Consider the following 12,794-nt stretch of genomic DNA (forward strand, 5'->3'; position numbering starts at 1 on the left):
CTATATTTATCTGAACTTCTTCATCCCTACTCTCCTATTAGAACTCTTCGCTCTTCTGAACAGGCTTTGCTAGCGATCCCTCGTGTACGACTCAAGCGTAGAGGAGAGCGTGCTTTTTCTCTAGCCGGTCCTCGTTTATGGAACGCCCTGCCTTTAGAAATTAGGACAGCACCTTCCATCTCTAGTTTTAAGTCACTGTTAAAGACCCTCCTGTTTTCTCAAGCCTTTTCATGATTGCCCAGGGGTTCTTACCAGCTAAATGAAGAAATACATTTATATGAATACATTATTTTATTTTATTTTTTATTTTTCTATATCTTAATCTTTCTTAAAGAATTGTTATTTTAGTGGTGACTGTATTGAACTGTGTATGTGTGCATTTTGTATGTGAAATGTTAGATGCACTGTGAAGCACTTTGGTCAGCCATGTGGCTGTTAAGAAAGGTGCTATATAAATAAAGTGAACTTGAACTTGAACATCCCTAAATCCAATGTAGAGATATATGCAGTATAGTCCACGCATTTAAAGTGTTTTTAGCATGTAGAACTTGTCGGCTTTATCATTTTAAAAGATCACCACACAAAAAAGCAGCATTTGTATTATCTATTCACAAATTCCCTACCTTAATTTCTCCTGCAGATCGTCTTTCATCTTTTAATTCTCCGTTTGTTTTGTTGTTGTGGCTGGCAGCCAGCGGGAGCTTGGCGCTTCCGTGACGTCAAAGGTTTGGGGATATCAAGTTACGTTGCGCAAGTTACGTTGCGGAAGTTACGTTGCCACATAGGCCTACGTAATTTAACCTTATCAAAGAACGTAATTAAATGTAAAAATATATATTCCCAAATATTTAATATATATGCTACAGGGAATTAGACGCAACATATCAGTTTTTTAAATTTGTTTTTAATGACCCGCCCCAACCCGCCCCGCATTAAAGTTACAATTTCTTTACCCGCCCCAACCCGACCCGCGGGTTACCCGTGGGGCCCGCGGGTTACGAGACGACCCGCGCATCACTACTTCCTAGTATAAATGCAGGGCCAGATTATCCAATGGGCATTATGGGCACGTGCCCAGGGGCCCACGCGCAGTCAGGGCCCAAGCGACGGGAGAAAATAAAATGTAAAATCTAATTGTTAATTATTTAGATTAACTATTTAAGCGCAAATAATCCCTCGCTGAATTGAGCAGACTGTGGGTGGCAGTAGTCTTCATAGTTTAAGTTCGGAATGAGTGAGAAGAGCAGCAGTGCACAGTTCATCATCAGACAATCCATTACTTTTCTTCATTTATCCTGTTCAGTGTCAACGAGCTCCGGGCTGCCACGGGTGACAGTGGGAGTGCTCCCCGCAGGGAACCAACCCTCTGGGTCCTCTCACTCTTTAGCTCCGCTGCCAGCTGAGAGTTCGGAGGGAGGTAGTGGACCAAGCGTACCACATCTATCCTTCGGCTCTCCCGATGAGAACCGTATGTCAGTCGCAGCATCGGAGGGTGGGCAGTCACTCTCAGATGTCGGTTCGGACCTGCTGCCGCCATCGGGGCTTGCAGCGCAAACCGAGTCGGATCCGGAGATGGCTGCCATGCTCGCTCGGGCGGCTGAGACGGTCGGCTTGGATTGGACTCCACCACCCGAACCGTCTCGCCTGGACGATTGGTTTCTCGGGGCGTCTCGCGCTGGTCCATCCCGCTCCGCCCCAGTTCCTTTCTTTCCCGAGGTGCATGAAGAGCTTACGAGGTCGTGGACGGCTCCTTTCACCGCCTGCAGCCGGCCTTGTAAGCCTTCCCCCCTCACCACTCTCGACCCCGGGGCCGCCAAGGGGTACACGGCTATCCCAACTGTGGAGTGGTCGGTTGCGATGCAGCTGTGTCCAGCCACCGCTGCCTCATGGAGGGATAAGCCGTCCCTGCCCTCACAGGCTTGTAAGTACTCGTCCGCTTTGACGGGAGCTGCTTACAGGGCCTGTGGGGAAGCGGCCTCAGCCCTGCACGCCATGGCGCTGCTCCAGGTCCATCAGGCCAAGGCACTGAGGGACCTGCACGAGGGTGGTCACGACCAGACAGCCTCTCCCTGTCCCCCCGTGTCTTCACGAAGGTCGCGGAGGGTGCCCTCGTTCCCCTCAGGGAACATGTCATTCGCATCCTTGCTTAGCACAGACTCGAGAGCAGCTTTGCGAACACAGGGACATGGTGCTCAGGCATCTTGCCTACTTGGGTCTTTGGGTCAACTGGGAAAAGAGCAAACTCTGCCCCACGCAGAGGATCTCTTATCTCGGTATGATTTTGGACTCGGTCGAACTTACGGCACGTCTCACAGAGGAACGTGTTCAATCAATGCTCAAGTGCTTGAGTTCGTTAGATCACAAGACGGCGGTCCCCCTGAAAGTGTTTCAGAGGCTCCTGGGGCATATGTCAGCGGCGGCGGCTGTGACACCACTCGGACTGCTCCATATGAGACCGCTTCAGCATTGGATGCTCGGCCGAATCCCGAGATGGTTGTAGCGCAGCGGCACACACCGGGTGCAGGTCACACCGGCGTGTCGTCGCACCCTTCGGCCGTGGTCAGGCCCTTCCTTTCTCCGGGCAGGTGTGCTCTTGGAACAGGTCTCCAGGCATGCTGTGGTCTTCACGGATGCCTAGGCCATGGGCTGGGGTGCCACCTACAATGGGCGTGCGGTTTGGACGGGGCCCCAACTGCACTGGCACATCAACTGCCTCGAGCTGTGGATGGTGTATCTTGCTCTGGTCCATCTCAAGAGCGAGTTACAGGGCAAAGATGTTTTAGTCCGTACAGACAATACAGCGACCGTTGCCTACAACAACCGTCAGGATGGTGTATGCTCCCGTCGCATGTCACAGCTCGCCCGCCATCTCCTCTTGTGGAGTCAGAAGCATCTGAGGTCCCTTCGTGCCATTCATATCCCGGGTGTGTTCAATCGTTCGGCCGACAAGCTATCACGAGCGGTGAGCCCCGGCCAGTGGCAACTTCACCCCCGCATGGTTCAGCTGATTTGGAGACGATTCGGAGCAGCACAGGCAGACCTGTTTGCGTCTCCAGAAACCTCCCACTGCCAGCTGTTTTATTCCCTGACCGAGGGAACCCTCGGCACGGATGCACTGGCACACAGCTGGCCTCGGGGTCTTCGCAAGTACGCGTTTCCCCCAGTGAGCCTTCTTGCACAAACGTTGTGCAAAGTCAGGGAAGAGGAGGAGCGGATCCTCCTCGTGGCCCTATACTGGCACACAAGGACGTGGTTTCCAGAGCTGGTGCTTCTCGCGACAGCCCCTCCCTGGCGAATTCCCCTGAGGAAGGATCTTCTTTCTCAGAGAGGCGGCACAATATGGCACCCGCGCCCGGACCTGTGGAATCTCCACGTGTGGTCTTTGGACGGGACGCGGAGGTTTTGAGTGGTATACCCATGCAGGTAGCAAATACTATTGCTTCGGCGCGTGCACCGTCTACTAGACAGGCTTACGCACTGAAGTGGAACCTGTTCGTCGAGTGGTGTTCCTCTCAGCAAGAGAACCCCCAGGATTGCCCGATCAGCGTCGTGCTTTCTTTTTTACAGGACCGGTTGGAGAGGAGGCTGTCCCCCTCTACCATTAAAGTCTATGCTGCGGCAATTTCCGCCTACCATGCCCCTATAGCAGGCAGGTCGGTCGGTAGGCACGACCTGGTCATCAGGTTTCTTAGGGGGGCGAGGAGGTTGAATCCATCCCATCCCCCCTCCATACCCTCTTGGGATTTGTCCGTGGTGCTAAAGTCTCTCCAGGATGACCCCTTCGAGCCTCTGCAGTCAGCGCATGTCAAGTTTCTTTCTATGAAAACTTTGACCCTACTCGCATTGGCCTCGATAAAGAGGGTAGGGGACCTGCACGCATTCTCGATCGACGAGTCGTGCCTACAGTTCGGGCCTGCTGACTCCAGTGTTACACTGAGACCCAGGCCTGGCTATGTGCCCAAAGTTCCCACCACTCCTTTCAGAGATCAGGTGGTGAGTCTGCAAGCACTGCCCCTGGAGGAGGCAGACCCAGCCTTAGCTTTGTTGTGTCCCGTCCGCGCTTTGCGACTGTACGTGGACCGAACGCAAAGCTTTAGGACCTCAGACCAGCTCTTCGTCTGTTACGGAGGACAGCAGGGAAAAGCTGTCTCCAAGCAGAGGCTGTCACACTGGATAGTGGACACCATTTCCCTTGCGTATCAATCGCAAGACCTCCCGTGCCCGCTCAGGTTACGGGCGCATGCCACTCGGAGCATAGCGTCTTCCTGGGCGCTGGCGTGTGGCGCCTCGCTGACAGACATTTGCAGGGCTGCGGGCTGGGCGACACCCAATACCTTCACTAGGTTTTATAGTGTTCGTGTTGAACCGGTTTCCTCCTGTGTACTCACCTCTAATAGGTAGAGACACTGGGAGACCCAGGTTCATGTGTCAGCTTGCCTTGCCAGTATGGCGTTATACCGGTACCATAAATCCCAAAGATGTTTCTGGTAGAGTTTGGTACTTTCTCCAACGCCCATGATAATTAGACGTGGCGGAGCGTTTGATGTCGGCTTTGCATCAGATGAATTCTTGAAAACCTGTGTTGAGCTTTGGCGTCCATATGAGCGACCCCTAGACAGGGGATCCCATGTGTGTAATGTCTTTGGAGCTAATTCAATCCCACATTTTTCCCTCAGCAGACTTTAAGTCTGCAGTCTCTGTATAGGTGTAGTCTCATTAGATAGCCACCCCAGAGATTTTTTGATATGCAGAAAGCGCTATGCGGTTATTCCATATCGTAATATGCCACCTAAGAAACCTTTATGGGATGTGGCTTCCGCAGTGTTCCGGATGTGGTGCCTAGTGGTTAATGAGTGGGTTGAAACAGCAGTGACCGGCCTCCTCTGCATAGACCCAGGTTTCACTTACGTAAAGGGGTAAAAGGTTAATGCAGGGCACTGGAAGGGACAGCCTTCCGTGGCGTTTTGGTAGGGATTCCCAATTCATCGATCACGACTGGCGGGGTGGAGCCAGCATTATGCAAATACTGCATGCCAACATCCATTGGCTCTTTTACATACAAGCGAAGCTGATTGGTCTCTCTATGCGAGTTCCCAATTCGTCGGTCACGACGTGACGTCTCCGTTCCCTTCCTTCAGGGAACGAGGGTTACATCCGTAACCGAGACGTTCCTAGCCATATCTGCCTAGAAAATCGCAACTTTTAATTTTCTGTCGGTCTTACTACATGATGTAACTACAGAAGAGTCAAGTTTTAAATAGGAAAAATATTTAAACTCTTTGGATAATCAATGGATTATGCTGAGCTATGCTAAAAGTGCTTGCGCCAGACCCGCAGATCAGCTGAATGGATTCCAAAATGGTAAAAATCAAATGTTTAACTCTAGGGGAAAATTAGCATATTTGGGCCCAACCTCATATTCTTTCATAGGACCCATTGCTAATGGCGCCCCTGGTTGGATCCCACAGATCTGAGAGTCTCAGTGTTTGAGATTTACTACGCAATCATCAAGTCTTTAACAGTATATTTAGAATCTGTAGAGGCACCATAACCCTATTCTGTTACACATTTATTTCATTATTTCAAGTAGTAACCAATTAAGCCAAAATGATCAGTAAGGCCCTCCTAAAAATGTGCTGTGATTGAATGTTGACATCAGAGGTCACCATTTCTTCACTTGTGAAATTCATTTACAGTACATACTGAAGTATTAAATTGCATCATGAACATTATTTACTAAAACACACATCAAGTGGTAATTACAATTACAGAGGTTAAAACCTGTTATGTGATACAGCATACGTTTTGCAATCAAATAAACATTCATGTGTGAATTGTTTGTCTTTTTACAGAAAGACAAACACCTCCAGTGTTTGTTTGCCCTGGTGATCATGTATTAAGAGGAGAAACTGTCAATCTCATATGTGTCATTAATAGAGGAGGAGTCAGCAGCTGGCAGTACAGCTGGTATAAAGATGATTCAATCATCCAACAGTATGAACAGTATTACACAATCAGATCTTTTAATGAGTCTGACGCAGGTAACTACACCTGTAGAGGAAATGAGACCAATGGATCACGATACTCAGACATCAGTAATGCAGTTACACTGACAGTATCAGGTGAGTCTGTTTATCTGTATTCATCATCATCCACAATATAAAGTCATTATCAACTCACAATGACTAATTAGATTTTTTATGTTTTAACCATAGACTGTAAAAAAATACTGTCAATACTGTGTCTGTGATGTTACCCATTGGTTTGTGAAGATTGTTTTTGAAGCTTAAAGTAGGCGTTGCCTGCCATCGCCATCTTGGCCGCGTGTCACAGTGAATCACTCGCGGATAACCGAAAATGGGTAAAGAGGCTGGACATGGGTGAAGCAGAGGTTGCTGGTTGCTGAAACCACACCCGCCTAGCTCGATTCTAGTGACAGTGGCTCTTCATCTGTCACTCAAGTGGTCGCGCCCTTAATTATGCAGAACTTTAAGGCTTAATATAGTTTAAAACGGATGAGTTCACCCCCCCCACAGCAAAATTAGCTATAAAAACACTTTTTGTACCAGGCTGTAAAAATTTTCTACTGTAAAGTTGGGCATTTTAACATGTAGGTCTATGGGAATTGACTCCCTTTTGGGGCCTGCCTCTAACGGCCAGTCGATGAATTGCAGTTTAAATCACTTCAATATTGGCTTCATCAGAGAGATCGGAAGGTTGCCCTTCGGTTTTAACCTGTAGTTTACCAGTTTAGTAATGCTGAACAGTTTGAATGTCTTTTTAACGTTTAGATGTTCTGCAGGTTACTTAATTGATTTTCATATTTTTATATCTGTTAAATGTTCATGCCCTTTTATTTTTAAATAAAGTATTTTATTCCTTAAAATGGGGCAGTGACAATGATAAGTGTCTTAAACGAACACACCCACATTTTGGGAGTTTAGCTTATTCACCTTATCCCCCAGAGTTAGATAAGTCCATACATACCTTTCTCATCTCTGTGCGTGCTGTAACTCTGTCTGACGCACCCCCGCTAGCTTAGCTTAGCACAAAGACTGGAAGTAAATGGCTCCAGCTAGCAAACTGCTCCAAATAAGTTACAAAATAATGGCAACATTTTCCTAGTTATACTGTATATTGTGATTTGTATATTCACTCCCTGTACAAATAACAAGGTCATATGAGACACAGCCATCTTTTAACTCTTTCACCGCCATTGACAAGATATCTCGTCAATCAAGAGAAATCGCTTCCCTGCCAATGACGAGTATTTCTGGTTTTCCGCAATACCGCTATTATCCACCAGGTCCGCAACTTTTTAAACCCGAAAGTATTGCCCTATGGCAAGCGGCTGCATGTCTGTGTCTGTTTTAAAGATCGCTCTGAATGGGATCTCTATGAAAAGTCTGTCACAAAAATGGAATTATCTTTGCTTTTTGCTGAAAAATGTGGTGTTTTTGCAGAAACCTACCCATATATAAAAGCTGATTACAAAAGAACCACTGAAGGTAGGATGAAACGTTTTTTTTTTTTTTAAAGCAGAGGGTCTGTTCTTTCATTTGGTATATTGTATGTTTATATATTTAAAGAAGAACATTTTCTGGAAGGCATTAAACTGGCGCTGGCTGGCAACTTTTTTAAGAAAACGCTGGTGACGAAACAGTAACAGTATACATACTGGAAACTATATTCCTAGAAGGTGAAGCACTGCTACTTGGGTGGAGTGATTTGCACAACTCTGACCAAACTCTCTGCTCCTCAGCAGGGGGCTTCTCAGGTGCTGCGAGCAAATCACTCCGCCCAAATTATATGATTGATAATATATTAAATTAGTCCAGTTTGCAAATGTTCTGGTTGTGTAAGAATCTCTGCTTCTTCATTCTCAGGATCTTCTGGTCTGATAGTTGGAGTGGTTGTTGGACTGATCATCTTGTTTTTTATCAATTTCTTGGTTTTGCTGTGGTGGTACAAAATCAAAAAAGGTTTGAATCTTCTGCCCTCACAGAAACCTATGATACATCAGTGAAACATTCGCACAGAAGGTCCAAACCTTAAAGTTGAAGTGTGTAATGTTAGTTTCTGTCTCCTATCATAGTTTAATGTACTTTTGCTTAAATACATTGTGGTGCTTTTGTAACCTTTAAATGGGATTAAGTCAGGTGCTCTAAGAAGCACTTCCTGTTTTAGTTTTTTCACCACTATACCAGCATTTGAACAAAATACAACCAAACAGAACATATAAAAATAAATCAAAATGTTAATATCTTTAGGATTTAAATATGTGAAATTAAAAACAAACAAAAAACAAATAAACTGAAACAGGAAGTGCTTCTAAACCTGTGTTGTGTACAAAATCATGAAACAGTCTATAAAATAAATTGCTGTTTTTTAATAATAATATAATAATAATCATTTGTTACATTTATTTAGCGCTTTCTGCAGCACTCAAAGCACTTTATAGAAAGGGGGATTCTTCATAACCACCACCAATGTGCAGCATTTACTTTGTTTGTAAGACATTGGCAGATGGCAGTGTTATGTTAAAGTGTTTTGGAAGACCTGTTTAAAACAATCACGATTTTTCTTGATCCTATTTGGTGTTGCTATATTTACATACAGGCACAATTTACATACTTCACCTTTAATACAGCATAGTATTAAGCAAAATGTTCTGTAAATAAAGAATCATGTTGTCAAAGACTTATGCTCTTAAATCTAGCATAAGTTTAATGTTTTATCTTTTTTTGGTCAAACTTAAAAGTAAATATTCTTAAAGCATGACTGTGTTTGACTTCTGTAGGTAAAGTCTCTTGGTCTCCCTCAGCTGTCAGTCCACAGCAGAACATCAGCCTGACATCAGATCGGAAACAAAGTGAAGAAGGTTACACTCCACTGAAGTTTGGTCAGTCTTTATTCATTATGATCACATGCATTTATAGGCATATGAACTATTTAACTTTATTTTACATTAAATATAAAAATGTTAAACAAAATACAACCAAACAGAACATATAAAAAATAAATCAAAATGTTAATGTATCTTTAGGATTTAAATGTGTAAAATTAAAAACAAACAAAAAAACAATAAACTGAAACAGGAAGTGCTTCTAAACCAGTGTTGTGTACAAAATCATGAAACAGTCTATAAAATAAATTGCTGTTTTTAATAATAATAATAATTTGTTCCATTTATATTTACATTTTCTGCAGCACTCAAAGCACTTTATAGCTTCCACTTAATAGATTGTTTTGTGTGTGTTCAATATTTTATGAAAAAAGAAACAAGAACTTAAAGATTAATCAATTGCATCACTGTATTGAGCCCTACATGCAGCAAATGTATTATGCACAATCAGGGGCGGAGTGGGACCAAATAATCTACCGGGAAATTTCGTAGACCACCAGCCCTCCAGGGTAAAAAAAAGAAAGAAAGATATGACTGCACAACAACATGAAATACCAAGTGTAATAATAATTATTTTTAAAAGATCTTTAAGTCAACAACAGTTCCCTAGTTTCAAATAAGCTAAAGCTTAATTTGGTTGCCAAGCAGTTGCTTATAAAATGATTAAGCCTATTTGGAGGTGTGTTTAATGTGACAAAATGTCAGTCATCGTGTGATAATGAAAATATAACGCGGCCTAGACTACTTGTTCTGAGCGTGTTGTCAGTGAACAGGTTGTATGTTGGCTAAGTTACAGACACTCTGTAACAAAAGCTGTTGCTGATTATCTGGGAAACATTCTCTAACAGCAGGCAAGTTGTCATTGTGTCAAACAAGTTGTGCATTTGTTGCAACCTTAAAACAGTCAGTGGCGACGTTTCACGAAAACCTTGGGTAAATTTCTTTGTACAAGAAGGCCATTCTCAAATAGCGAATCCATGAAAGCACATTGTGGGCCCTATCTTCCACCCAGCGCAATTGACTTTGTCAGTGACGCATGTATCATTTCGTATTTTGCACCGGCGCACAGCGGGTTTTTCCCTCCACAGACGCACGTCGGCAAACTAGGGAATGAACTTGCGCTCCCTAGGCGGTTCAGCGCAAAAAAGGAGGCGTGCTCCGGCGCAAACCATCTCTTATGCTATTTTGCAGTTTCAAAAAACAATTGCGCTACTAACCAAAAAAAACTAGTCTAAAGTCAGTGGCGCGTTGCGCGTAGTTCATTATGCTATTTTAAGGGCGCGTGCTTGACCATAATGTGTGTGCACAACGCGCATTGCTTATCTAATCTACACAGATGCAACTGTTATTTTTGCAAATCATAAATTGTTACAATAAAAAAATATTAATACATGAGATAAGGGAAATCATTGTGGTGACTGGTGAGCATTGTGGTGATAGTTTTTATTTATTTTGTGTGGCAGCGTTAAACAATTATCATACACATAACGATTAAAATATTTTCATAAGTTTGTTGTGTGGCTGTATTACGTTTATTTTATCTAAATAATTTGCTACATACACAACAGTTTTCATAAGAAACCTTAATGTATATGAACTTGATTTGTAAGTGTACTTTGGGGTTGGACCTTGCTTGCGTTTCTTGGGTCTGATTTCAAAGCCCCCAAACCCTTTCAGCGGTGAGGGTGGACGCAGCGATGTCCTCCTGTGTGCCCGGCGTGCCCGATTTATGCTGGCAAGCTTGGGATCCCCCCGTCTCCTGACATGATTGTAGTGCTTGGCGAAGCTGATGAGACAATTGTGGCTATATTTCCTCTCACGCCTGTTTAACCGATGCTGATTCGGGCGGGTTTTTCCCATCCTCATACAAAACAACTTCTCTGTCTTTGACTGCTCTTACAAGAACGTCGTCTCCTCGGCTGTGAACCGCTCCTGGCGTGCCCCTGGTAAATCCCTCATATAATAATAGCAACCCGCCATGGAACTTGCGCCCTTTTGCGTTTAAAGGGAATGTTGGATAGCGTTCTGTTATTTGACGTTACGCCCAAACCACACCTATGAATAATGAACCTACTTCAGACCAACCCCTTATTGATATGCGCCTGGCGCAAGACTCATTTCTCCCGCCGGGAAAATAGCAACAGCGCCCAAGATCCGCCCACAAAGTCACATGCGCTCTGCGCTTCGCACTTGCATTTCAGATCGTTAAAATAGGGCCCTATGTGTGTACATACTCCACCAACCTGTACAAAATCATACTGATTGCACGGATGTACACTTACTGACAACAATACAGAAGCAATACAAATGAAAGAAAAAAATAGAAATCATGATTGTTTAAAATGCTTTTCAAATGTTGTAATTCTTAACTAAGTGCAACTCCAGCTACAGATAAACTAAAACAAGATAATATCAAAACAAAACATACTGTGACATCCCTTCACAAATCTGACAACCGCCAATAAACACACAATAAAGACTTTTAAATGATGTGATAAAGCACACGTAGTTAACCAACTAAGACTATAACACTAAATAAAACTTAGTAAAACAGAGCTAAATGCAAAAACAAGTCTTACCTTTTTTGTCGTCGTGCAGTTTTCATTCCACAAGTGACCATATTCAAAAATGCGCGCAAATAATTAATACAATTCACTTTGACTGCGCTACAATTTCCCAGTGAAAGAGATCATTTATTCACAGAGAACAAATCATATTACTTCTGGAATAATATATGCAATGTGCATAGCGCGAGTGTGGGGGAGAACCGAGTCTGTTTGAATGTTAAAACAAAAAAGGAATTTACTTGCGAAAATAAAGATTATAACAGCAGCGGTCATCATGAGACCTCCTGCAGGGAAAGGTTTGGGAACACCATATTTACATACAGGCTAGAGATGCGCGGATGGGCTATTATTTCATCCGCAACCGCATCACAAAACTCATCATCCGTCCGCCATTCATCCGCACCAATTTTTCTGACCAGTTTTCAAAACCGCACCCGCCCACCATCTGCTGACTGGGCGATGCAAGGTGCTGCTGATGACAGCCAGCTGCTGATGACAGCCGCGAGACTAGAAAGCTCTAGAATATCAGCAGTGAACTCAGTCCCCGATCGGCGCACATGGGACAAAAATAAAAAAATAAATAGCCTAAATTAAACGCACAAATTACATAGTCTGCACTGGTGTCATCCTGATTTGCCACTTTGTAAAACTTATTCCAGGCAACCCTTTTCTGACATTCTATTTCCTTTGTTTTTAATTCTCATTTTTTGCGTTTGCCACGTACCTCCTTCGCCGGCGTTGATAAGAGCTATGTCAAAATGCGTCCTCATTTCTCCGCGCTGTTAATGATAGAACGAATGGATCCTTAACAGCCGAGGCTATCCCAAACAATTAAAAGCTTTATTAAATAAAAGTGTATTAGAAAACTTTTTATTGTCACTGTTTTAGTATTATAAGTTACGTTTTGTGTTAATATTATTCGGTTTATCTTGCGTATATTTCTAAGGTTGATTATTTGATATACTGTTGAATAGTTTAATCTACATCAATGTGTCATATTTTCTAACATAAATTAATATTTTTCTGATTACATTTTTATTTTAATAAGTCAGAAATGTCTCTGCTGTTTATTGCTGACAGGCGCGGTGGGCGCTACTGGGGGCGCGTGCAACAGGTGACGCAAATGATGGGTCCTCAGAAGGTTAGACCGTCTCATTTCAGTTCTCTTCGTGAACTTCTGAGCCTGCCACCTTGAAAGACAGAGTGCTCACCTTTTAAGGTCGCATAGAAGGACACAGCTAATAACAAGCAGTCGATCCGCCACCCGCCCGAATTTAATTAAAATAGTATTTTTCGTCACGTTATCTGCCCGATCCATGGTT

At 43.8% G+C, this 12,794-nt stretch overlaps 1 protein-coding gene across 1 annotated transcript in view; it reads left to right on the forward strand.

The window, feature by feature from the left end:
- Positions 1-12,794, forward strand: part of LOC129420999 (uncharacterized) — a 59,498-nt gene that overhangs the window by 34,112 nt on the left and 12,592 nt on the right. The window contains exons 4-7 of the mRNA XM_073857905.1: positions 5,853-6,122; positions 7,464-7,508; positions 7,887-7,982; positions 8,801-8,902. Of these exons, the coding sequence (XP_073714006.1) occupies positions 5,853-6,122; positions 7,464-7,508; positions 7,887-7,982; positions 8,801-8,902 (513 nt within the window). The remainder of the gene's footprint in view (positions 1-5,852; positions 6,123-7,463; positions 7,509-7,886; positions 7,983-8,800; positions 8,903-12,794) is intronic.

Source organism: Misgurnus anguillicaudatus, chromosome 19 (genome assembly GCF_027580225.2).
Source record: "Misgurnus anguillicaudatus chromosome 19, ASM2758022v2, whole genome shotgun sequence".
Lineage (NCBI taxonomy): Eukaryota > Metazoa > Chordata > Actinopteri > Cypriniformes > Cobitidae > Misgurnus > Misgurnus anguillicaudatus.